Genomic DNA, 25,825 nt, shown 5'->3' with positions numbered 1-25,825 from the left:
GTCCACATGGCATCTCACCAGCACGCTGCCAAGCCTCACAGGCGCCACTGCCTGAGCTGTACGCTGCCCTCAGCCCTGCTGCAACAAAGGGTCCACACACCAGAGTAACTGCTTACACTGACCAACTCATGGGGTCATTCAGAGAACCTCCCATAGAGAGGGACAGGTGTGCTGGCCCACCGTGTCTCCATGGCCAGGCCTCATACTGGGGACCAGGGCCATTGGAATAATCTCCCCAGGGAACTGGTGGATTCCCCAACACTGGACACCATGAAGATTCAGCTAGACAGGGTGCTGTGGCATCTGGTCTATATCATGCTTGTCTAGAAAAGTTGGACTATACGATCATTAAGGCCCCTTCCAACCTGGTATTCTGTTCTTCCATGATTCCATGCCTGTCCTGGCAGAGCCCCCAGCCCCGCTCTGATCCTGTTCAGCTCCAAAGCCTGTCTTGGCACCCGTGGTGGTGGGTGGCAAGATCGCTCCAGGTATCAGAGCCGGCCGTGCACTGGCATGGGTCTGGGTCTGGGTCTGGCCCCGGAGCAGAGGAGGCCTCTGGAGCCTACGGTGGTACCGGGGGGGCAGCTTTTGAGGGTGGTCCGGGCTCCAGGGGGATCTGAGGCCCGCCTGGCCGCGGGTAGGCGGGCTCCCGGCGGGCCCATGCGGTTGGGCCGCCCGGTCCCCTCTCGCTCGTAGCGGCCGGGCCCTGGCGCAGCCCAGCCCAGCCCAGGCCAGCCAAGCCCCGCCCCGCGCAGGCGGAGGCACCGCCTCTACTTAAGGCGCGCTTGGAGCCGTTACCTGCTTCCTCGCCGGCTGCCGCTAGTCGCCAGCATGTCGGACAGGCTGCAGTACAAAGTGGGTGAGTGCGAGCCCCGCGGCCGGGGCAAGTGCAGTGCTTCGGGCCTGGCCTGCTGCCGCAGCACCGTGCCGGGAGCCGCGGTTGGATGCTGCCGCGGGGGGAAGATGGCAGCAGCCCGCTGGCCGTGCCGCCGCGGAGGGCAGGCGGCCGCGGCGCCGCGTGTGCTGTCGATCACCCGCGGGGAAGGATCGGGGCTCCGCGGGCTATGCCCGTCGCTCTGGAGCTGTCGGCCCTTCCTGCAGCGGCTCTTCAAGCCGGCGTTCCGCTGCTCTCCTGTCCCGGGGCCCACGGCCTCTGCTCTGCTTCCAGCTCCGCCTGGACTGGCTTTCGCTCCGGACGTGAAAGTGTGTTTGAATCTGGGGCCTGTGCGGCACGCTTCCCGAAGGGTTTTGGCGGGTGTTTGTGTAGACCTGAAGCTCCACAGAGAAAAAAAACCAAAACCAACAAAACCCCCCTAATTTTTCTACAGAGTTGTGTGCTCCTTGAAGGCTAAATTCAAAGAGAAGAACATTGGCCTATAAGGCTGAGATTTATAACTCCTTTAGCCTGGAGGTTATGGATTAAATACTGGCAGCTTTATTTGTTGTTTTGGTGGCTTTTTTTTAAGCAGCCCTGGTAAAGCTACGGAACCCTTAAGAGGGGTGAGATTCAAGATCTCCCTCTCCTGATAGAATTGTTTCCATGGCCCTTCCCCTGCTGTGGGTTTTTGCAGTCTCCCCTTGGTGTAACAGCTGAGCACCAGTCGGCTGAAGCGGATGCAGTGGTTTCAGTGGCCTCCAGGCTTCATTCAGGAGCAAAATGCAATAAGCTTGTCTGTATTACACACACAGTCTGACTCTGAGGACCTGCCTGGTGTTCTCAAGTGCTTTCAATAGCCTGTGTTCACCAGGTAGGTGAAATAAAACTATCTGACCATGTTTCGTAATGAAAAGGTAAGCTTCTGATATGCCTGAAAGAGCCAATCAAACAAGAGGGCCACTGTGTACTGGCTGATGCTGCAGAGTGATGCATGCACCTAGCATTAGCTGTTTGACCCTTGCCTTTTCAGGGCTGGAGTCAGGCATCCATGGTGAGCACAGTATTTTCTACTGCAAGTTAGCATCTTGGAAGTCTTTTCATTTTTTTTTCCCTGGACTTTTCTACTCCAGATCCTTTTTATAAAGCAGATGTAGACTTGTATTTAAGGTAGTTGTGGTGCCTTGAAAATAATCTTTGTGGGCATAAGGGGGTAGAAATCCTGCAGCACAGCTCTTAAGAGGAACAGCTGGGCTGGACTCAGCTGCTGGTGCACTTGGCAGCTACCATGCTTTCTGTGCTAAAATGTGGGGAAGCTATTGCCATACCAGCAGCCCCTCCATGTGTGTCTTAATCCTGTTACAGTAAATATCTAAGAGGTGTCAGGCCCTTGGGCAGTCTCTGCAAGGAGGAACACTTAAGGCTGGGGCTTACCAAATTAAAGGCCCTTGGAATGTCTGCGTGTTAGATCAAGTTGATGAATATGCTCATACAGCAGCACACTTTTTCCAGAGAGGCTGTTAAGTTAGCTCTAAACTTGTTTGAAAGCCTGTGTACCATAGTGAAAAACCAGGGAGTAACTGGAATAGGGTCTGTTTGCCCAGCTCCATCTGTTAGCTGTTGCTGGTTGTTCAGTTCAGCTGTTAGGGCCAGCGCATACCCACAAGAGTATGAACAGATACCCGAGTCCTTGCTATTTCAACTCTGACAACTGTCCTTCTCTTGCAGCTGACATCAGCCTTGCAGACTGGGGTCGCAAGGCCATTGAGATTGCAGAGAATGAGATGCCAGGGCTGATGAAGATGCGGGAGATGTATGCTGCATCAAAGCCACTGAAAGGTGCACGTATCGCCGGTTGCCTTCACATGACTGTGCAGACAGCAGTTCTCATAGAGACCCTTATCAAGCTGGGAGCTGAGGTGAAGTGCCCTCTGAGTTTCTCCTTTAGTGTGCTCTTAGATAATGCTCTGCCTAGGGTACTGCTTCTGCTTATATAAGTAACTTAGGGCTTTTGGCAATTGGCTGTAATTTTTGTAACAGACTGTGCTGCAGTCCCCAGGTGGATGGATTATGTCTTCTGTCCTAAAGCAAAAAGCCTGTCACCTGTTCTACATACACCTCTGGGATGTGGTATGTGTCTTTCCTCTGGACAAGCTGTTCTGGGCTTCGTTGCTTGCTGTAGTGGCTCCAGCAGTTATGTGTACAGCACCCTGAGCAGCAGTGCTGAAAGCTGGTACCACTGAGTGGTGTTGTGCTCTGGCATGTAGTGTTGTTGCAACTAATGTGGAAGCTCAGTGACAGCCTCCAGCACAGATTAGCCTGTATTAAGAGCAACACTGTGCCCTGGTAAAGTCAGCAAAAAAACAGTGAAGCTTCTGAAGAGCTTGTGCTGGCCCTTTAGCTGTTCAGGAAAACAACACCGAGGCAGTGCAGCTCAGTGATCAATGACTGGGGACTCCAGTGGCTTTGAATTTGTGTGACTATGTGAATATATATGTGACTATATGAATATGTGTGACTATGGACCAGTTACCCTGGTCCATATGAAATACTGAGATACCTGTAAGCCATTTACTCTGTGGTGTCCTCTGCCTGGCTTGCTGGCTGAAGTCCAGACATCACTGCTGAGTGTTCATTTTACAGGGCATGAGGAGAGTCAGGCATCTGAGCACAATTCACATAGCTCACATGCTGAGCAGCAGGGAGCCGACTGGAACCTGATGATGAATTATGTTAAGTATGTATGTGATCTGAAGTTCCTTCCAGAAGTTTAGCTGCCTGAACTCAGGCTGCCCAGAGGTGCTCTGTATGGATCCCTCCCTGTGAATTGCCGAATGAGTTGAGCAGTGTCATGCTGATCAAAAGGCACTGGGAGAAAGGGAAGCTTTCTTTGTAGCAACTAAGGCATTTCCTCAAAAAGTGGAAATATGTCAGGTCAGCCTGGGCAAGGTAGGTACCTGCTGTTGTGCAGGTGTTCTTCAGCCTGTTCAGGGCTGTTCCATAGTTGTAAATGATGCAGTACTGAAAGAGAGCTGTGTGGAGCTAGTCCTGGCTTTATGCCAGCTACTCTGTATATGGAACTCTTGTCCCTCTGCAGGATTTAAAAGAAAGCAGTAGCCACTGGAATTTGGGAAGCTCCTTGCTGCTGCTGTTGGTTGCTGTGTGTCAGCCTGGCTGGCCTGGGCAGAAGCTGTGTGCTTACCTGAACACTGCCAAGCTGTTTTATTCTAATCACAATCCCCAATTAGTGTGTGGGATTCATCCAAGTCATTCAGGGAAGTACCTGCAGAGATTTGGTTCTTCTAAGCCTAAGTGCATAAGCATGGTTATGCTTTATGGTGTCTGCTGTCATGTTAGCTCTTTCCTTTTCCCAATGCTTGCATTTCTTTAGTTTAGAATTGCATTTATTTAGTTTAGCCTTTAACTTGGGTTTGGATTCAGCCTTGGTTTGTCTGTTCTGCCAGAACTTCGGTGGCCAAGAGGGAGAAGTGAAACTGATGAAATGATGTCCTACAGAATGACCATGTAGTTCACTGCAGCATAGTTATCTTGGTACCTCTTTTTTGGCTAGGTTAGCAAAGATAGAATAAATACTCTCTCCCTCAGAGTGCCTAAGTTCAAAAATGGTACTAAAAATGCATTATATAGGCTCAGATGAGGTGCTTCTTACTGCAGCCCTTACTTTGAAGTGTCAATTATTGATAAAGTGGGATGAGTATCTGGAAACAGGCTGAAGGATTATGCCTTATTGCTCTTTCGTCGAGCTCTGTTACAAATAAGCATGCAAAAACCTGCCAGTCAGCCCTGCAGTGAGAGCTTGTGTGTGGCTCTGGGGTGTGATGGGTTTTGTGCCTGTTAGGGAGGTGCAGTAAGTATGTAGATACTTTTCAATGCAACTCAGCAATATGCTGTTGCTTTTCTAGGTGCCTGAGCCTAGTGTGGAAAATGCTTAGCTCAGCTGGAAAAGCTTCTGTGACTGGAGCACAGAGAGGGAGGTGGGTGAGCATAATCTTGGGAGAATGCCTGTTTGATCAAGTGTAGTTTCAGCTGCATTTCTGACCCTTCTGAGTGCCAGCAGGTGTGTTGCTGCATATCCATATCCCTCAGTGCACACTTGCTATCTGGTTGTTCTGAAAATCTGAACTTCATTGACCAAAACTTTCTAAAACCCACCTACTGTGCACTTCCTGCAGATCTATAGCTGACTGTATGCTCTGGCTGCCTGGCAGAAGCTCTTATGAATAAGGTCTCATGTATAAGCTCTCATGAACGAATATGCAGCACAGCTAAAGCTCCATTATATTCTCTTCTCAAGTGACATTATTTCCTCAGGCCTAGTCACATACTTTATTTTCACCTTAACCTTTCAGAGCTACTAAGAAAGGCAAGATACCTGCACTAATATGCCTTTCTGCTCTTGCCCTCTTTTTACCTCCTGTATCTGGAAGAGAGTTCCTGATATCTCAGAACTTTGTTCAGCAAACAAAACTTGGGTTGTTTTCCAGGTACAATGGTCAAGCTGCAACATTTTCTCCACGCAGGATCATGCTGCAGCTGCTATTGCAAAAGCTGGTATCCCTGGTAAGTTTTTCGTGTTCTAATTTGGCTCTGAGTTGGGGTGTACTCCCTGTTCCAGCTAAATCAAACTACAAAACAAGCTCTTCTGAACAAGCTTCAGGATAGAAGTAGCCCATCAAAAGTAGTGATTGTTACCAAACAGGGCATTTGATATGAGCTTTGCATCAGACTGTGTGTAGCACTCCTAACAGTGGCTGATGTTGGGCTATGAAGGAGCCTGGCTGGATATTACCAGCTTTAAGCCTGATCATTAAGCTGATTGAATGGGCTTGGGTAATTAAATGAACTAGTGTTTAGGTGTGTGTAGATGGTAGTGTTTGGTCATTTCCAGCAAGCTTTGGTGCTAAATAGGGATTGGGGAAGGGACCTTGATGGTAGTGTGATATGTTACAGTGACAGTGTCAATCCTCAAGGTATTTTTAGACTAGATCTAGGCCAGCTGTGTTGCTGCCTAATGTGCCTGAAGCACTTCATCAGGATGCTGCTGTTACTGTCACCTTCCAATAAAGAGGCAGTCCTTGAGGATGCATTAAGCTGTCTGCTGTGTTACTTGGCTTAAGGTCATGCAGTCCTCCTAGCTCTGTGCTGGGAGCTGCATAGCTTGAGCCTGGATGTTTGCAGAGGTTAGATCTGATTTCTGACAGCCTGGGTTTTTTTTTTTCTTTGCTTTGGGAGGTGGTTTTCATATAATTCAATAGTGCCACAAGTCCTTCCCAGCTGTGTCCATTCTAAGGTAAGAGAAGAAAGTGGTCCCTTCATTACTAGCTGCAGGTAACATGTCCTCTGCCTGTCTCTGGCATCTGATGTCAAAGGACCAGATGGGACTCTAAATCTGATGTTAGGACATTGACTTCCTCACTGCTCTCAACACCCAAAACTCAACTGAAGAGCAGTTTACAGGTGCAGTTTTTGTCTAAGTTTTTGACCTCTCCCCTTGGTATCCTTGTTCTGTGGAATTTGCTCTTTTTGTTAATACTGCACTTCACATACTGAATTTACAAGAAACTGGAGGGCTGCTGATCCTTTGGATACAATATGAGATACTGATTTGCCCCTTCAGAATGGGCAATTGTATGATTGGCTCTTCATAGCTCTAGGTTAATTTTCTGTGTGAACAGTGGAAAACATGAGAATTTAGCCAAATGTTGGGGTGTGTAAGTCATGCCTAATATATGTTTGAATGGACTGAATACCACTGAGGCTGAAGTATAGTATGAATCCAGTACAAAGCCTGGAAAGGCAGAAATACTGCTAGATATAGCATGCTAGAGGTTGTAGCATGTTGCTGATGGCAGATGTACTGATACAGAAATATACCCTATTACAAGCAGACAAGGCATGGTAGCTTGGATTTTGGTGCTGTGCTAGAGGCTAAAGTTTAAAAGTTGCTGATGAGTTTGGTGCTGAATTTTAGTCCCTCTTTTCTGCTGTGCTAGAAAATGCTGTAGTTGTGGTTTTGTTTGTCTATATAGATATATCTAGTGGCTATTTCTACTTCCTAATAAGATAGGGTGTATTAGGGGAGCATGTGGGTGTTATGGATGTATGGTTTGCTTTTCCTTCTCTGTCTTAACATGGAAGAAGGATAAAGAGAGCAGTGAAGCCTCAAAATTTGACCAAGTTTGTGCCCTGGAACGGAAAGCAATGTGATTTCATTCCTGCTCATTTTGAAATCCTTTTTTCAATTCAAATGTCTCTACTGACCTGCAGACACAGGTAATAATCTGTCTGCTTCTGAGAGCTGCTGATGAAATCTTCTTTTGGCTGCTTTACCACATGCTGAGTAAGAAACTGGCTAACTGTGTGTTTGTTCTTGTATAGTGTTTGCCTGGAAAGGGGAGACAGATGAGGAATATTTGTGGTGCATTGAGCAGACCCTATACTTCAAGGATGGGCAGCCCCTCAACATGATTTTGGATGATGGTGGAGATCTTACCAATCTAGTTCATACCAAATACCCACAGCTCTTGAAAGGTGAGTGCTATTTTGCTTTGTCAGGCACAGTTCTGCTTTGGAGGCTGTTTATGCAGTCTCTGTGGGTGGGGTAGAGACAGGCATGTGCAAACAGGCTATGAGTCTATGTAAACTGCTTACCAGCCAAGACTAAAGCATCTTACCTGCAGGAGCTGCTCCCATCTCTGCTTTTTAGTATATAAGTGCAGTGACCTGTCCTGGCCATCCTTCACAGTGCCCATAACCTTTACCAGTGGTACAGCTGGCTTGCCAAGGCTTCCAGCCGTCCTGGAAATGGGCTGGGTTTTAGAATTTTTCAATGTCTGCTTGCAGTTAGTATTTTTACCATTAATGCTTTTTCTTCCTCATCATCTTAGCACACTTCTGGATGAAGTCATGGCAACTTGTAACCTTTCTTGGAAAGGGGAAAATTTTCTACCTTATAAACTACAAGGCATTGACTCATCCAGTTTGTCAGTCAAGATGCTGATGGAGTCAGGATTGGGGCTCTTGCTTTAAGTTATCTTCAGTATAAGTTAGTGAAACTAAAAACAGATCAGTGTGGTGTTACTGGCACATGTTTATGTAAAAGGATTTATCTGAATAGAATTTGGCATGAACTGCAGGAGCTGATCTGTGCCTCTCAGACATGAAGCATGGTTTCTCCTGAGCTCTCCCAGTGTCCATCATCTGTGCTGCTGCAAGCTACAGACACCCAGTGTTGCTAAAGAGCATGCTTGATCTGGGATGTGAAGAACATTGGAAAGTGATACGGGGTGGAGATTATACTGATACAGTGCGGTGTACTAATATTCATTCTAGGTCCATGGAGGTGAGGTATAAACCTTCTGGATCAGTGCTTATTCTTGCACTGCTTTAAGAGGAAGCTATGGGGGAAACTTTGAAGGTGGCAACCCATGGATATGGCTGTGTGAGCTGCTCCCCATCCATGTGCTAATGTGGGTAGGGGAAGCAGGAAGAGAGGAAGCTGCTTCTGTGTGACAGGCCTCAGTTTCTCCTTCATCCTCAGCCTGATGTCCCTAGTAATCCAACAGTCAACATCTTATTTGAACTGTAATGAGAAGTTTTCATTGGTGTCTGCTCAGCCTTACCGAGATCTTCTCTTCTGCTGAAGGTCTTCTGTCTAGATTGCTGCTGTCTGATGCTCATGATCTCTTTTGTTCCTGCCATACCACAACTGATCATGCCTCTCTGTCTTCCTGGTATTGTCAGAGGCCAAAAAACCATGCATTTTCCACATTCATACTCTGTTTTGCAAAGTTGCTTCTTTGCCATGCACATGAAGCACTTCAGTTGATGTCCCTGTTCTTTGGGGTCCTTGTGCTGACCTCTTTTCACACTTCAGTCCTTCCTGCTGTCTGCTGTTTTGTCCCCTGCAGCCCTTTGCTCCTTCTTACTTGTGTGGTCCCGGTGTGGAAGGGACTAGTATAGTATGGTGCAGCAGGGCAGTGGCTGTTGAAGTGTCTCCTGTCTTGGCCATCCATCTTTAGTCTGCCACTGATGATAAACGTCCCTGCTGCCTGGGATTGCTCCCTGAATTCATGGGGATGGCTTTTCTACTGTATTTTTAGAGTCTAGACAGGATGACATATGTGTCAGAATGTGTGCAGTATGCGCTTTTAATTTAGTAAACTAATTAAAGACTGATCTCTGGAGTGTGACAGAACTTGATCTGCTCAACCTTCCAGTCCATTGCTCCTTAGAAACAGCAAAACTTCCAGAATGGTACCACTGAGTAGTCTTGATCTCATTTAATGAAGTTCTGTGCGTAGCCCTTTGCTGCAAACACTGCTTAAGTGAAGCTGTGTAGCATCTGGTTTTATTATCTTGATGGTAACAGAGGCTAATATATCCTAAGGGCTTGTGGTGATATTTTACGTCTTTGGGTGAGAGGCAGGACAAAAGCAACATTAGAAGAGCACGCACAGTGTGTGGAAAGCCTTTATTGTGAGCAGAGGAGGCGTTTTGGCATGCAGGATCTGAAAAGGATACTTGTCATTAAAGGCTGAACAAGTTTTCTGGGCTAATTTCAAAGAGAACTGCCTGTCTTCCAAGATTCAGCATCTTCTAATTTAAATAGAAGTTATCTCAGTACTAGTGTGCAACTAACAGTTGAAAGTAGGGCTATTCAAGCCTACTTCAACTAGGAGATGTGTTAAATAGCTGCGTGGAAATGCTCAGCAAGCTTCCTCTCTCTCATCATGCCTGCTGTTGGAGGGCAGAATGGCCTTGTTACTTTGGGCTTATTCCACTAAATTAAATGCCCTTAAAAGTAAGATAAAGGTAGGAGTGGTTGAAGTAGAACTGAACAAAGTAGAAAGTCATCTGAACTTGTGCAAAGGAGGTCTCTGGCATCTGTGCAGAAGGCTGCTATTGAGAAAGGATAGAGAAGATTGAATCACTTGTGATCCATTGATGCAGACTTGCTCATTGACCAGGTAAGAAATACAGGGGAGCAAAGTGCTTAGCAAGGCTTTTTCAAAATAATTCAACCTTTTCCTTAGTGTAGGCCCTTTGCAGTCACTGAAGTCACTCTGGCATTGAAATTGTGTGGTGTAGGCAGGACTTTCAGTGGAGTTGCAAAGCAGTTTAGACCAATTATAAATGTCACCTGGGGGCAGCAGGCAGGTGGTCTTCAGAGAAGAGAACCTGCTGGTGTGTGTGATGTGAGGTTCACTTAGCAGACTTTTAAAATTGCACTAAGCTTAGGAAAGTCAGCCTGGAGACCTTTTGAAGGGTAAGTATGTCTCCTGGTTGCCAGATAGACCTGAGGAGAGAGGGAACAGGTTTGAATTGGAGGTTTCTGCTGTTACCTCCCCCAGATTTCCTTCACATAGGGATGATTGTACTTGATCTAAGCAGTTGCACTGGGATATTGATACTTTTGGGTAACTTAACTACTATTTAACTGTGCATGAGGCAATGTTCTTTAAACTGTTCTGTCCCCTCTAAGCAAGTCCTAACTACTGAAGCCTGAATTTATTCTCTCTTCAGGTAACCCTCTGGGAAGTGCAGGTACTGTAGGCTTGGTGTGAGGTTTGGGATTACAGACCTCTGGGAATAAATCAGCCTAATGTCAAGCTCTGTTTACTTCTGGCTTAGTTGGTCTCATTTCCTTCTTGTGACAGAGTGCCAGTGCTTCAACCTGGTGCTCTGGGAAGGAAAAGGGAAATGTAATGGCTTTTAAACTCCATTGAGACTGGTACAAATTCTGTTTGAAGTGTTTGGGACCAGGTTGGACTGGGTTTGGAGCAACCTGGTCTAGTGGAAGTTGTCCCTGTCCATGGCCAACAGCTTTGATTATCCTCTGGGCAAAGCCTGGGCAAAGCCAGTGGCTCAGCTGGAGGTCTGGGTCTTGAGCTGGTCCCTTCTATTCCTCCAAAGAATATTTTGTCCTGCTCTTTTAATTGCCTTATGGGGCAAGAAGCTTGCTTGAAGTTTCAAACTACTGTTTGTGGACCAAAATGAGGATTCTTACCTCTTCCCTGCTTCCTGCAAAGGGTTTGTTAGGTCTTTGGAGTATGCTTCCAGTGCTTGGATGTGTTGGTTTGCAACACTGTCAACTCCAACTAAGGTGAATCCTTTTATTCTCCCCACAGGAATTAGAGGTATTTCAGAAGAGACAACCACTGGAGTTCACAACCTGTACAAGATGAAGGCCAATGGGACCCTGAAAGTGCCAGCTATCAATGTAAATGACTCTGTCACCAAGGTAATGCATCTAGAGCCTTTCTGCTATGTTCTGCTGTCTGACCAGTTTGGTGTGGGGATGTCAGCATTTCCGTGCAAGTATTCCTTCTCTTGCTGAGCTATTCTTGGTCTGGTACTGGACAGATTTTTGCCATACCCTTGAAGTGAGCCCATGGTGTCTTTAATGGGAAGTGCCATATTTTCAGAACATAAAGAGCTTTTTTTATATGTAAAGACATGCATTCTTCTACATCTCAATGTGAAAACACCTATGGAAATCATGGCTCCTGGGGTACAGTTTCTATGGCAAGGGACATGTCCTCACTCTTGAGTAGCTTAAAGCCCACAGGTAGGTGGTGGATACTCAGATGATGTATTGGAGTCATAGTCACAGGGTTTTTATTTTTGTTTTTATTACAAATCTATATAACTGTGGAATTTGTGCTTTTATTGTAAAAAAAATTGTAAGCTGTAGACTGAATACCAAACTATAACATCACCTTACACATGCTTGATAGCACCAGCAGGGCAAGCTTTGAGACCAGAATTTTGTTGTGAGTGGTAAGTTCTTTATACCCTGTCTTGGGAAGTATAACACAACTTTGGTAGCCAGATGGTTTTAACTTCTTGACTTCTGTAGCTCTTCAGATAATCAAATCTGTTTATACAGCCCACACTCCTGGTCAGAACAAAGGGCCCAAAGATAAAAGACAGGAGCACTACAAAAATCAGTACAACAACATGTTTCTGAGGTTAGTTCCATGTTCAAATGGAGTATTATTTGTCATTTGACTTAGCATAGGAGCTTTGATTTGGAGGTCTGGCTGTTAAGCTTGTGTTAATGTTACGGAAGGGGGCTGTTCTGCAATGGGGCTTTAGGAGATGAAATCCCCAGGGGTCTTTGGTTGGAGGAACCAGTGTTGTGAATGGCTCCTTCCTGGATTTTTCTAAATCTGAGCACTCTGGCAGCATTAGTGTAACTGTTCCTGGTAGAAGATGCTATTTTGATCTTCCTGGACTGCAGGAACCAATTTCTCATGGTTAATGTGGGCACCTTGCTGCTTCTTCAGGGTGCATGTGTCTTGCAAAGATGATAATAAGTTGTTCAGATATTCTGCTGGCATTGGTTTTTTTGTCTGCTTGTTCAGTTCATTGTCTGATAAAAAGCAGCAAAGAACTGGTGAACATCTGGTTAAGGAGCTCAGACCTGCCTGTGTACACAGCATCCTGGTTTGTATAACAAACATGAGTCAGTTGTTTCTTTAAAGAATTTTTACTTGCATCTGTTCTGAAACTGTTCCTTTCTCTTCCTCAGAGCAAGTTCGATAACCTTTATGGTTGCAGAGAGTCCCTAATTGATGGCATCAAGCGTGCGACAGATGTCATGATTGCTGGGAAAGTAGCAGTTGTGGCAGGTTATGGTGATGTGGGCAAAGGCTGTGCTCAGGCCCTGCGGAGCTTTGGAGCCAGAGTCATCATCACTGAAATTGATCCCATCAATGCACTGCAGGCAGCCATGGAAGGTAATAACTAAAGGAGGTGCAGAAATTAGTGCATGTGACAGAGGTGTCTGTGTGTCAGTGTAGAGCAACAAGTGACAGCTGGCCAAGGAAGTTTTAGTGGGTTTCAACTCCATCCCTGTTGAGGGTGACTCCAGTTTACCTGTAGGAATTCTTTCCTGGCAGTTAAGGAAGGAGTTTATTAGTGTAGGCCTTGAAGATGTCTTTGCAGTCAAGGATATAGAGGCTGTAGTGGGGTAGGGCCACTATGTCATAACATGGCAAGCCTGCTTTAGGATGGCTTTATTATCTTCAGGTTGTATCAGTCTAACCTCCAGCATGCATTAAAATGCCATGCTCTCTGCCTTTCCTGCTGTGCTCCTTCTCTTCATGTGAGTGACTGTGTAATTATACTTAGTACCAGTTTATCCCATTTCTTTCCATACCTGACTAAAACCTGCAGGTGTTGTGGGTGTACTTCCCTTTGCAAACTTGACCCCCGAATCCAGTTTGAGTGCTGTGCCAGATACTACACCAGGGGACATAAGACATTGAATGTATAGATCTACGGACTGGAAATGAGTGAGGGGTAGAGATTTTGATGCTATGTTTGTATTTAGTAAGACAAGTATGCTTATACTTTGCATCCTCCATAGGTTGGGTTGTGGGACAGACTCTTCTTTCTCCATACTTTTCTACTTGAAATACTGTATCTCATTTTTTAATAAGTGCTTGTGGTGGATAGAGGAATAACATTTTCTCTTTTCAGGTTATGAAGTTACAACCATGGAGGAGGCCTGCAAAGAAGGCAATATCTTTGTTACCACCACTGGCTGTACTGACATTGTTCAGGGCAGGTACGGTCTAGCCACTTGCTTTGGTGAAAGCATACCTGTACAGTTAGATTGGTTTAAAATACAGTCATAACTTGTCAGCAATATGGTGAGGGTTAGCACACATTATCATTGCAGGACATCAGAATTTAGTATCTATTTAGTGAGAAACTAGGGCTTTGGTCTTTCAGTTCAGTTGGATGCTGCCATGTTGCAGTTGTTCTTCTCTTGCAGCATGTGATGATGGGGAAACAAAAGGTGTAGAGGGATAAATAGCTCTGATGCTCTTATTCTCCAGAATATTCTGTGTTAGGACAGCTAAATATGAAGAAAGGAGGTAGGTAAAGGTTGAAAGTGATTCCATCTGTGAGTAAACATACTTCACGTTTGACCAGTTACAGTGGTTTTACTTTTCATACTGGGAAAATATTTTCTCCTCAATAACCTCTTGTATCTCTGGGAAGTTTCCTTCTCTAGAAGCTGGAGAAGTTTTTCCAGTAGACTTTTCATGCCTGCAAGATTACCAGAGCCACACATCTTAAAGAAGTCAAATGCAATCAGTGAGCACTTAGCATTTCTCCTTGAACAGAGCTATGGACCAGAGCATCTTCTTTTGCTGAAGAATTTTTTTTGTGCATTAACTTTGAATGTAAATTTTTATTTTATTTTTTTTTTGCAGGCACTTTGAGCAGATGAAAGATGATGCCATAGTGTGTAATATTGGCCATTTTGATGTGGAAGTTGATGCAAAATGGCTGAATGAAAATGCAGTAGAGGCGGTGAATGTTAAACCTCAGGTGAGGCAGCCCTTGTGCAAGCTCTGCTGCTCAAAAAGCAATATCTACTCAGTGTCTGTTTCCAGAAAGGGAGGTATTTCTCTGGAGGTACTTTGTGTTTCTAGCTTTCTTGGAAGCCAGTGTTCCTCTGGGCTGATCAGAATGGAGTTTCTACTCTGCTCTTCCCCAGTTAAACTGGAACAAGCTTCATGACGTATTCTTGTGTTGGTATAAACATAGCTGGTTCCAGCCAGTGCCCAGGTGCACAGCATGTGGATGCATTTTTCTCCTTGTGTTCCCACTTCCTTGACAAACAGGAGCCTACCACTTGGTGGTGGCTGTGTAATTAATTGCCTCAAGTTGATTCCTTATAGGAAGTCAGCTTTGACATTTGTGGTAAGGCGAGGAGATGTAGAAGTGTGCTTTCTTTGATAGTCCTGAGCTAAAACCAATACCATAGTTGAGTTTCAAAAAGCAAGCTAGAACAGACCGTAGAGACCATATGAAACTTAAGAACTGAGCCCTTATGTTGCCTGGTTTCTTCTCAAAGCTGCTTGTTCATGCAGTGCTCTGCACCAGAGCAATCTTGGTCTTGGTTCTGTGTGCCAGGATTAGCGTGGATATCAGGGGAATTCTGGGGTTCTGACAAGGTTAAGAATTCACACCTCTGTTTTCAAAGGGATTTTTTAGTCAGAAGCTTCAGGAAAGCCTATCTGGAGCTCTGCCTGACTCAGACTTCTCTTCAAAGTGGCTTCATTTTAGAATCCAGAGCAGAAGTCTGTGCGTGGGCAGACAAGGCCAGATGTGTTATCCTTCCTCAGCTTGCAGTTCCACCATGTATTTATTTCAAAGCTGCAGCTACATAGGTATCCTGAGTTCAGGTGACAGTCATTTTTGTCCTTTTTAGTAGCTGGTGCAGTGCTCTGTTTTTGACTCTGAGCACACAGTGCTGATAACACATTGATGTTTTTAGTTGTTGCTAAGTAATGCTTACTCCATTTGAGGATGTTTCAGTCTCATGCTCTGCCAGTGAGGAAGGGCGCAAGAAGCCAGGAGGAAGCAGAGACAGGACACCTAACCCCAACTAACCAAAGTGATATTCCATACCACAGCTCTTTGTGCCCGGTATAGAAACTGGGGGGAGTTACCCAGGAGGCCCAGATTGCTGCTCAGGTCAGGCTGGGGATCAGTCAGTGGGTGGTGAGCAGTTGTATTGTACATCCTTTGTGTTTATTGTTTTATTTCCCTTTTTCCCTTTTAGCTTTATATTCTTTCTTAGTTCCCTTATTATTATTATTAGTGGTGGTAGCAGTAGTGGTTTTATATGGTACCTTAGTTACAGGACTGTTCTTATCTCAACCCATGGGATTTATGTTCTTTTGGTTCTCCTTCCCATCCCTCTGGGAGTGGGGTTGGGAAGGAGAGGGGAAGTGAGTGAGAGGCTGCATGGTTCTGAGTTACTGGCTGCACTTAAACTATGACAGTAGGGAAATGAGGATCTAAAATTTCAGCTTTTCAGCTTTGTGTCAAAGCAGAGAAACTAAACTAAATCAAAACTGGTTTGTAACACCAGCTTTGAGGGAGAATATAACATAATGCAAACCAGGCTTTGTCTGTCTTACCATGGGACTTCTAGCTGACTTTTAAGGAGGGAGTGTGCTTGCTGATAGCAGGATTCTGGGACAGGTTTTCTACTTTTTTAAAATGCCACACCCAAGCATGCATACATGATAGATCCTAATCTGCCCTTCTGATTTTCATAGCTCCCCTGTGGCTTATTGGCTACCCACATCAAACTGTTACTAAACAGTTGAGAGATTTTTCAGGATTGTGTTTGGTGTTGGGGCACCCTGCGTGGGCTCAGCTTGAATGTATGAAGTTATGCCCTCAAGTTCTCATTATGCTCAAGTCTGTTCTTGCTCAGGACCTTAATGTGGAGCTGATTTTGCCCAGCAGCTCTTGCCTTAGAGGAGCCTGTAGCTGGCTGTTTGCTTTCTGCAAGCTCAGGTTTTAAAACTAGAACTGGGATTGCTCAGAAAGTAAATGTTGTTGAAGGCCAACTTGAATGCTGGTGTGGTAAAATACAGACTACCTGCACATGGCCATTCAGTGTGGCTCCTAAAGACCATGTGAAAAATGGTGTCACTATTGGCAGAGGTAGTCCTTTTGTTGAAGGATCCAGTATGTCACAGATTTATTTGGTACAGTGAGATGCAGTATAGTCTGAGGTATGAAACCTGTAACAAGTTTCTGGTTAAAACCAGAATATTACTGTTTCAAAAGGGTGGAATTGGGGTCAAGGTCATCCATGTGGTTTAATGCTGAAAACCTACCTGTTTGAAAGAAATCACCTAAAGCTTGTAAAAGGTAAAGATCTCACAGCTCTGAGTAGGTCACCTCTCCCTCTGCTTGATGCACGGGTAGTGAAGCCGAGAGAATTTACTGAAGGAAATAGCATTTTACCCTTGGCCTCCTCTTGGGCTTTTCCTTCCCATCTACTGGTTGCCAGAGGTGAACCTGATCTTCCATGGCCATTCTGTGTGTTGGAAGCTTTGCTGAACTGAGGATGGTCTATAGATGTGTACACTGCCAAGCCCAATAAAAGCTGATCTGATTCAGGTTAGTCCTTGGGTTTTGCTGACTTTGACCAGTGAATCTGAAGCACTGCTAACTAGTCTGAGTCCCCAGTTGGGCTCTTATTGGTGTACTTAATACTATGTGCTCTAATAGTGGTATATCCCTATGCTTCATTTTGTGTCTGTTTAGATTTGCTGTCCCTAAAAACTTCAGACCTGCATTCCAAGGTGAGGAAGTACCTGCTGAGGAAGTATTATGTGAACAAGTTCTGCTGTGGAAAAGCTTCAGTATTCTTTTTCATTCTCTGTTCCTGATAGGCATGGTGGCTTGGCAGTTGAACAGGAATGGACTAATACACATCCTAAGAGCATACGTGTTCCAAAAGAGGGAGAAGCAGGAGTGGAAAGCAAAGTGTGACTTCAGAATTCCAAATTTCATGCTTGAAACTAATTAAAAGTAGAAATTTGCTGCAATTGTTTAACTCTTCCAGGACATATGTTAAATTTAGGTTTCAAAACAAGCTTCTCCTTACAGGCCCCCTTCCGATACTGGAAGGCTGCTATGAGGTCTCCACACAGCCAGTATCCTGCAGCTTCTGTCCCTCTCCACCTGTATGTGAATTCATCTGCATGTCTTTCTCAAGGCAGCAGTTGAAGACTCATTATAATAATTGATAGAATTGCTCTTACACTGAAATCTGGGAAGGAAATTACCACTTTGCCACAGACCATTGCTGGTTTCTCAGTTTTGTTGCTCAGATTCATCAAAGGGATGCTTTTGTGGTTATCTTGTCCCTAGTCCCTTGGGGACCTCAGTGGGAGGCTAGGCCTTTGTTAAAAGAGTGAGATGTTGTGCTTATCCTTAGAATAACAGGTGTGTTTTCTACATCAGTGTTCTGAGTGAGGTATCTTATGTTTTATAATACCAAGTACTAACTCTCCGAATACTTAAAGATCTGTCAACTTTTTTCTGTATCTTGTAGCAGGGAGGGGAATAGAAGTCAAGAGCAAAAAATCTCTAACCTCCTGGGAATACATCTGTCTTTTGATCAGAGGATCAGTACTGGAGCTAAGGGTTGCTAGACTTCAGCTAGAGGTACAGAGTAGTTGTGGAAGCGTCTCACATGGTAGTTTTCAGTACCATATGGTCTCCATTTACAGGCAGTGAGCTGGTGTAAGAAGTGTTTAATACTTGGGAAAGGAAAACACTGTGCCATGCTGACTCACCTGTTGCTTTCAAAGTACAGTTAAGGAGGAAATAGTGCTGAAGAGCTGGCAGGTTGTTTTGAATATGGTTTTTGCACTGCAGCCCTCTGCAGCTGTGCTCTGGTATTAGAAACTGATGAGTAGTTCAAGTTCAGCTCTAGAGGGAAAGGAAGCATCAGGGTGGGATCAATAAACTTTGCCTCTGAAAATAAATTATTTGTATCATGATGTGGATGGAAGTGCAAAGCAGCCAGGAGGTCCAGAGCAGCTAAATGCTGACAGGGAAAGGGAGGAGGTATTTAAGTGTGGAGATGAACTTAATGCTTGGATAACTTGAATTCTATTTCCACAGCAATTTCTTGAGCTTATGAATCAACCTGTTTATCTGTCTGTAGATGAGATGTGTTTCCACAGTTCTGATTTAAGCCTCTGGTGGTACCACTGCTATTTGGTATTTATTTCTGAAGGAATACATTAATTGCATTTTCTGTGTTACCCTGTGCACTGATTGAGTCATGTTAGGAGCCGCTGGAAGTATGTGATTCCCTGCCCAAGTGAGCAGCTGGCCAGGTGCAAGTTGTGTGGATATTATATGGGTATAACATTTTGACATCTAAAGCACCCAGACTTTAAAACTGAAAAGGTACTCAACTGCTACCTTGTAAGTAAAATCTTAAATACAATCTTGTAGCTGTTCTCGGGGTTTTTAGTGCTCTTCCTTATGAGTGCTTCCTTCTTTGTTTCATTTCTTCCTCTCATAATCTTACAGTAACCCATATGGTATTTTTTGGATGGACCGAGCACTGTCACTGGTGGCCCACAGTGAGGAATCAGCAATATTGCAGCTGCTAAGTGGAGAGAGTTCTTACTAACCCTACCTTGCTGTCCTGCCCTTGGACAGGAGAAAGTAAGAGTATTGTTTAGGGCTTCTGTTTGGGGTGCTTACTGTCACCATCTATGCTCAAAAACCAATTTGTGTTATGAACCCAAGAAATAGAAACAATGCTGTGGTTGAAGCATTACTGAGGAAGACAGGTGGAGGCACAGACCTGCTCTGAAGGCAAAATACCTGTTCAATAAAATTATTTCTATTGGTTTACTTATTCCATCTCTGCTAAGGGACCTGCACAAAGATGAGCTTTTCAGAAGACAGTACTGTTTCGATTAAAGCTTCATCCCACATGGCTTTTAACTTATAGGCCAAAGCTTTAAGACTAAAATTGAGTGCTGGGTGGTTTGCTTCACATTAAATAACTTTAAGACTAAAAGTATAAATACAGCTGTGGGGAGGAACCCTTTTAAGTATTTCACAGTTGCTCTGCTATGACAGCCTAAGTGGTCTAAAACATTAACCATTGTCCAAGGTTGGTTGTTGACTAGCTCTTAAGTCTTTCTAAAGGTTTGCTTTACTCCCTTGTGGTTGGTGTAACATGACCAATAAATACTAATGAGTACTGAATTTTTTTGTAACTTATAGCCCATATTGATGCTTGATTCTGGCCCTTAATATTGTAACCTCCTACAGGGGCAAAGACAAGGGAGAGAATAGCTAGCGACTGGTATAGATGAGAAGCAGAGTTAACTTTAACATTGCAGGAGCATAATCTGGCCCGGACAATTGAGGCACATGTTAAGTGACATTGTGTCCTGAATTGTGTGGGACTCTTATATAGCTGAGAGCCTTCTCCTTAGCTCATCTGAGACTTGATTCTATGTGCAGAGTCCTGTTGTCCCCAACATAGCTTGGAAATCAGTCTGAATGGAGGACTATGTCTTTGGCCCCCCTGACAGCAAGAAGGGGGGTGCAGCAGAAGCTAGGACAGCTGCTTGTTATACTGTAGATCATTGGCCTTTTCAGAGTGGGAAGGGTTACATGGGAGCAGTTTCAGCAGGCTGAGGACTCTGGCTTTTACCCCTGTGTGAGATGCAAAGGCTCTGAACTGTTTGATGCTGAGGTATCATCCCTCTTGTCTCCAGTCTTTCCACACCATTTGTTACAATTAGGCATATATGAACTGCATTTTACTGCCAGCAGCATGCTTCCCACCACAGCCATCTGAGGCAACACATATGTGGAAAAGCCCCATTAACTAGGTAACTGGTTCAATATGAAAAGCAGATGCTGAAATTCATGTGCAAATTCCAAAGTAGCTGTGAGCTTCACAAACATTGGTGAGAAATTGAGAAACATGATGTCTTAATTTTATCAGTCTGTATTGCAAGTGTACTTCTGAATTGCAAGGAAGCCCACAAAGCTTTATATGATTTAAAATGCTGTATTTACCCTGACCTAGCAATGCTCTTGTGTTTTCCCACCCAGGTGGATCGTTATACACTGAGGAATGGCCGTCACATTATACTGCTAGCAGAGGGGCGACTGGTCAACTTGGGCTGTGCCATGGGTCACCCCAGCTTTGTTATGAGCAACTCCTTCACCAACCAGGTGCTGGCACAGATTGAGCTGTGGACCAATAGTGACAAATACGCTGTTGGAGTCCATTTCCTGCCAAAGAAGGTGAGTTAGAATACCAGGAAGATGCAAACTTGTAAGGAAGTCAACTTCAGATGGGATCATGTACATTTGTTTCGTTTGTCCTTGAGTTCATTTTCCTACTGAATACTGTTGCAAGGAGCTTTTGTCGATTTGCAAATGCTTGGCTTTGTGTTGCTGAGTCTGAAGTGGGCTGGTTTCTGTGGCTTACATGTTGTGCAGAACTGGGACTTGCCTGTCCTGTGATAGTAATGTTCAGTCCCTTTTTGGCTTGACCTGGGGCTCTTCCCTAAGGTTCTGGGAAGCCCTGTGCTGTTTCAGGGTAGTAAGGAGCTTCTTCTAACCAACTTGTTCCTCCTGCTGAATGTCAGTATTCACAGCAAGCTTTCATACACCCATCCAGCACTGAAGTCTAGCGGGCAGAGTTGAAGCCAGAATGGAACTAGGAATCACTTCTGCTGGGTTCCATTTGCACCTGAGCAGAGCTTATCAGAACCCAGTCCTAATACTATCACAAAATATTCATGACAGATTCCCTCAGGTTTCCCTTCAAACTTATCACTCTGTGTTCTTAGAAAAATCTGGATCATGTCATAACTCAAAAATTCTTTTTAGAAAATGAACCTGGCCTTAGTTTTCCAAAAGAACCTGAGAACTTGAGATAGTCATTTAAAAAGATGCTGGAGTTAAATTCAATTGCCTTTGGAATGAAACCACTTGTGAGATTAAATGTGAAAATAGTTTTCATTTGGGAAGTGAGATGTATATGTTTGAGCTTACTTATGGAGTGCTTGCTGAAGGACTTAAGCTTCCAAAACCATGTTAATGAAAGCATACCAGAAATACAGCATGGGAGTTGATCAGCAAGCTGACACATCAACTTCAAAGGAAAAGTTTTGTTGACAATTGTCTTGAAAATAATAGTGCAATGCTAATAAAATGTGGCTTCATACTTTTCCTGAATAACAATTTTAGTGTACTTGAACTGGAAATGAGAAATAATGCCCAGATCAATTACTTGGAAACGGGGTTGCGTGTTAGTGGATCATATAGCAGTGGTCTCTTCATGTTCATAAAGTGTTTTTTTTACCCTCTGCTCTCCATAGAGAATTTCTAAGAACAAAAGATTTGCCTTGTCAAAATCAACTAAAGATAGGCAGAAGAAAGAAATTAACTTTATCCCAGACAAAACCAGGATAGTGTCAGCTTACTTTCATCTAAATTTGTGTAGCTTTTCATCTAAATCTTGATGGGCCCAAGCTGAAGCAGCTCTGAAACAACTTCTCTCTGCTGCAGTTTGGGAACCTGATCTGGGAATGTCTGGGACTCAGTTGTTTTTCAAGTGGGTGTAACTTGTCTTTAACTTGCTGGAAAATACACTCATTGGATTGTCACCTGTCACTCTAGTCAACCAGATATGCATTCCATTTTTAACCCTCTTTTGGTTCTTTTGGCAGGATCTACTAAGCTTCAGGACTTGTGTCCCTTCTAAACACAGTCCTTCCAGTTGGCTTTTTCTTTTGTGATTTTTTTCCTGACTCTAATTTAGTGTTCAGTAGCTTTCATGGTTCACTTCCATGTTCTTCAAGCACTTCATCTTGTGTTTTTAATTTTGCCTTGTACATCTTTGGCTGTGGTGGTGCTCAGGAGAGGTTTTCAGTTTCATATTACTATGAGCAGGTTGGGCTGCAGCAAATTACACTCTATATAATGATACTCTGTACAGTAGCTTTTTATCTGGTTTGTTGCAATGGGATCATTTCAAGGTAGTTGCTACACTCCCTTTGATTGGGAAATCTAGGACTAACTACTGAATCATTTAGGACGTGATGTTTCACACAAGCTGAAGATCTTGCCCTTGATTGTTTTGTTGATTTATTGCCCTTCAAATATATTGCAACCTTTGGCATGTATTTAACTTGTATGGGGCAAATACTGCCAGTCTTTCCTGTGCTGCTGGAATTTAAACTTAGCTTCTCTGTTTCTTTAGCAATGATTACTCGTACTTTTCAGGAATTACAAATGTTGGTAAAACTTGTCCTTCTGTTGTAGCAGCAGTTGACCTCTTCTTAGGGCTATCCTTTCTATCTTTGAATATCCTTTATGGCTCTTACATTATCCTCTGACATAGCAGCTAGTTTGTTACTCTAGTGGTTTGGACTCTTGTACCTATCCCCTGTAATACTTAATATTTGTAGGTTACATATTTTTTCTGTCGTTTGAGTTTGTGTGTCTGCCTTGCACTTGTGGGGTAAAGTATATCAAGATTTCTGAGCCGATGTCCTGCAGCCAACCTTGGCTTTTTTCTTTAATGAAGACATTGCCAATAGATAATAGCATTCTTGCTGAATTAATGATTATGGAATGAATTACTTAATACGTGTACTCCTTAGATGGGGATATCTGGAAAGGAGATGCATTCTTCTAGTATTAGAACTTGCAGAATCATAGAATGGCTTGGGTTGGAAGGGACCTTAAAGCTCATCCAGTTCCAACCCCTCCTATGGGCAGGGACACCTTCCACTAGAGCAGGTTGCTCCAAGCCCCTGTGTCCAACCTGGCCTTGAACACTACCAGGGATGGGGCAGCCACAGCTTCTCTGGGCACCCTGTGCCAGCGCCTCAGCATCCTCACAGGGAAGAGCTTCTGCCTAAGAGCTCATCTCAGTGTCCCCTCTGTCAGGTTAAAGCCCTTCCCCCTTGTCCTGTCCCTACAGGCCTTTGTCAGAAGCCCTATATTAGGACATCCCATAAAACATGAAGTACTCAGAAATCCCAAACATTATTTTCACGTATTTCTAGATACTCTCTCTCCAGGTTTCTTGGAGCCCCTTTAGGCACTGGAGCTGCTCTGAGGTCTCCCCTTCAGGAGCCTTCTCTTGTCCAGTCTGCCCCAGCCCAGCTCTCTCAGCCTGGCTCCAGAGCAGAGCTGCTCCAGCCCTTGCAGCATCTCCGTGGCCTCCTCTGACCTCCCTCCAGCAGCTCCACGTCCCTCTTGTGCTGCTGCCCCAGAGCTGGATCAGGGCTGCAGGGGGGGTCTCCCCAGAGCACATCAGAGGGGCAGAATCCCCTCCCTGAGCTGCTGCTCACACTCTGGGGGTGCAGCCCAGCACATGGGAGGGCTCTGGGCTCAAGCACACACTGAAGCTGGATCATGGGGAGCTTCTGGTCAACCAACACCCCCCACATCCTTCTCTAAATTTATTTGAAGCTTTAAGATGACAGCCTAGTTTGTCGAGGTGCCTTCATAGTGGAAACGTGACTGGGGCTTTATCATTCTACTCAGTTGAATATTCTTGTCTCTGAACAGATTATCTGTGTTCTTTACTTGTTGGAGGGATGTGATTGTATTAATAAGATAGAAATTGACTTAATTGAGTCCTCTGTCTCATTTTAAGCTTAATTTTACTCCCTCAAAAGCATGGGCCTTTTCCATATAAATGCAATCCTGTGCTGAAAGCAGATACCTCTGTGCTTAAGCAGGTGAGGTATGTTGGCCAGAAAAGAGCTGTCTGGCTGTTTGTCTGTGTTAGTCAAAGTCCTCCATGTAGCTGTTACATATTTGTCACATACTTGTCTCACTGTTTGCCATGACTTCCTGAACTAACTTTTTCTGCTAAAATTCTCACCTCAATATTTTGTTTTCCAGCTGGATGAAGCTGTGGCTGCTGCTCATCTGGAGAAACTATGTGTGAAGCTGACAAAGCTGAGTGACAAACAGGCCAAATACCTAGGCTTATCAAGAGATGGGCCATTCAAGCCAGACCACTACAGATACTGAGCAGGTGGCACTACCCATAGACCAAAGCAGGGATACAACCTTCCAAAGCTTGTGTGTGCTGGGCTTCTGAGAGCAAGTCCTTTGCCGTTATCCTCCCAGTGCTGCAGAACTTCTCCCCTCGCCAAAGGAGCATCAGGGCCTTGTTTATTTAAGTGGATCACTCTGACTCTTGGAATTGAATTGGTTACTTGGCTAATGTATAGGATCCTTTTCACAATAACAATTTTTATTGGCTTTTAATATCACATTAAGGGGAGCAGGACAGAATATTGCTAAATGAAAATGTGTAGTCTTGTCAAATATATGACAACCTCTAGAGCGGCCAACGAGTAAGATGGGGAACGGTTTCTAGAGGGAGATTCTTTCTGACATGCCCTGCTGAATTAGGTGCATCCGTAACATTAGGAGGCTGGCAGTGTCAGGGTTCTCTCCACAAAGGTGCCCTAACTGAAGTGCATGTGAATCTGGAGGAAGTAAGGAGGAGTGTACGTTGTTTGGTCTCCTGTCAAATCAACTTAGCCTCCTACTCTGAGATTAGAATTGGAGGTTTTGGGGTTTTTTTTTTTTCTGGGTTAATTTACTCCATCAGTTTTTGCTTGAACACTGACTTTCTGTGCTTCTTCCATACCAACTTGAAGAGGGGTGAGGCAAGAGTGACTTTTTTTAGCAGCCTTCTACTGTGTTGTGAATGGCTGAGAAGCCACTGAGGGGATGGTTAGGTTTAGGGACCTTGTTCAATCCTCTGGAAACATCAGCAGCACACTTCTACCCCTAACTTGATTTTTTTTGAGTTTTCATGTCTGCTGTATCTTGTTTGTCACTGACTCAAAAGTGCTTTTATTAAAGATCTGCCTGTGGCCTGATTTGGTTTTTATAGTGAGATGCTTTGGATTTTGCCATGGATCTATATGATCCTGAAGCTACCGAAAATATGTAATGTATCTACATGGGGTTTCCTCAAGGCAAAAGCCAGTGCTGTGGCTAGCCTGCATCATATGCATTAGCTGGGAAAAGCTACTCCTCAGGTTACTTAAATATTTGAGGGGTTGAATCTTGCAGGAAAAACACTCTTCCCCCTCTCACCACATGCTTATCTCAATATGTCATGAAAGTCCTCTCTCGACACCGTTCAGCAGTGAGTAGTATACAGGAGGCTACTTCTGTTTCCAGATGCAAGAAGATGAAAGGTTTGGTATGATAAAGCATGCTTCAAGTGCTCTGAGATTCATTCATCCAAGCACCAAGTGTGATGTCAGTGAGCAATTAAAACTGATGGTGTAGTGTATGAGCTGCTGGAGGAAGAAGAAGAGGGATTAGTACACAATGTGTTAATCTGGATGCAACATTTTTTCATTGCTTTGTTTTGTGTTGACCTCTAAAAAGTACCAGTTTGAATTTGGGTCCCACAAAGCTGCTATAAATGATTCAATAATCAGTAGTGAGGGTTATCTTTTAAACTTGCATATATACACTGAGCTATACACAGTTGTAGTACACATCTAAATGTAGGTGGTGGTCACCTTCTGTCACAGAGCACAATGATGACAA

At 44.4% G+C, this 25,825-nt stretch overlaps 1 protein-coding gene across 1 annotated transcript; it reads left to right on the top strand.

The window, feature by feature from the left end:
• Window positions 1–763: 763 nt before the first annotated feature.
• AHCY (adenosylhomocysteinase) lies at window positions 764–25,140 on the top strand. The gene is made up of 10 exons (XM_005147522.4): window positions 764–859; window positions 2,603–2,793; window positions 5,380–5,455; window positions 7,274–7,426; window positions 11,026–11,138; window positions 12,432–12,639; window positions 13,385–13,472; window positions 14,128–14,245; window positions 20,327–20,521; window positions 24,146–25,140. The coding sequence occupies exons 1-10, from the start codon at window positions 832–834 to the stop codon at window positions 24,275–24,277; spliced, it is 1,302 nt and encodes a 433-aa protein (XP_005147579.1). The 5' UTR covers window positions 764–831; the 3' UTR covers window positions 24,278–25,140.
• The last annotated feature ends 685 nt before the right edge of the window (window positions 25,141–25,825 follow it).

Source organism: Melopsittacus undulatus, chromosome 10, assembly GCF_012275295.1.
Source record: "Melopsittacus undulatus isolate bMelUnd1 chromosome 10, bMelUnd1.mat.Z, whole genome shotgun sequence".
Classification (NCBI taxonomy): domain Eukaryota; kingdom Metazoa; phylum Chordata; class Aves; order Psittaciformes; family Psittaculidae; genus Melopsittacus; species Melopsittacus undulatus.
Note: the sequence above shows the minus strand (reverse complement) of the source record. Positions and strands in the feature narration are given on the sequence as shown.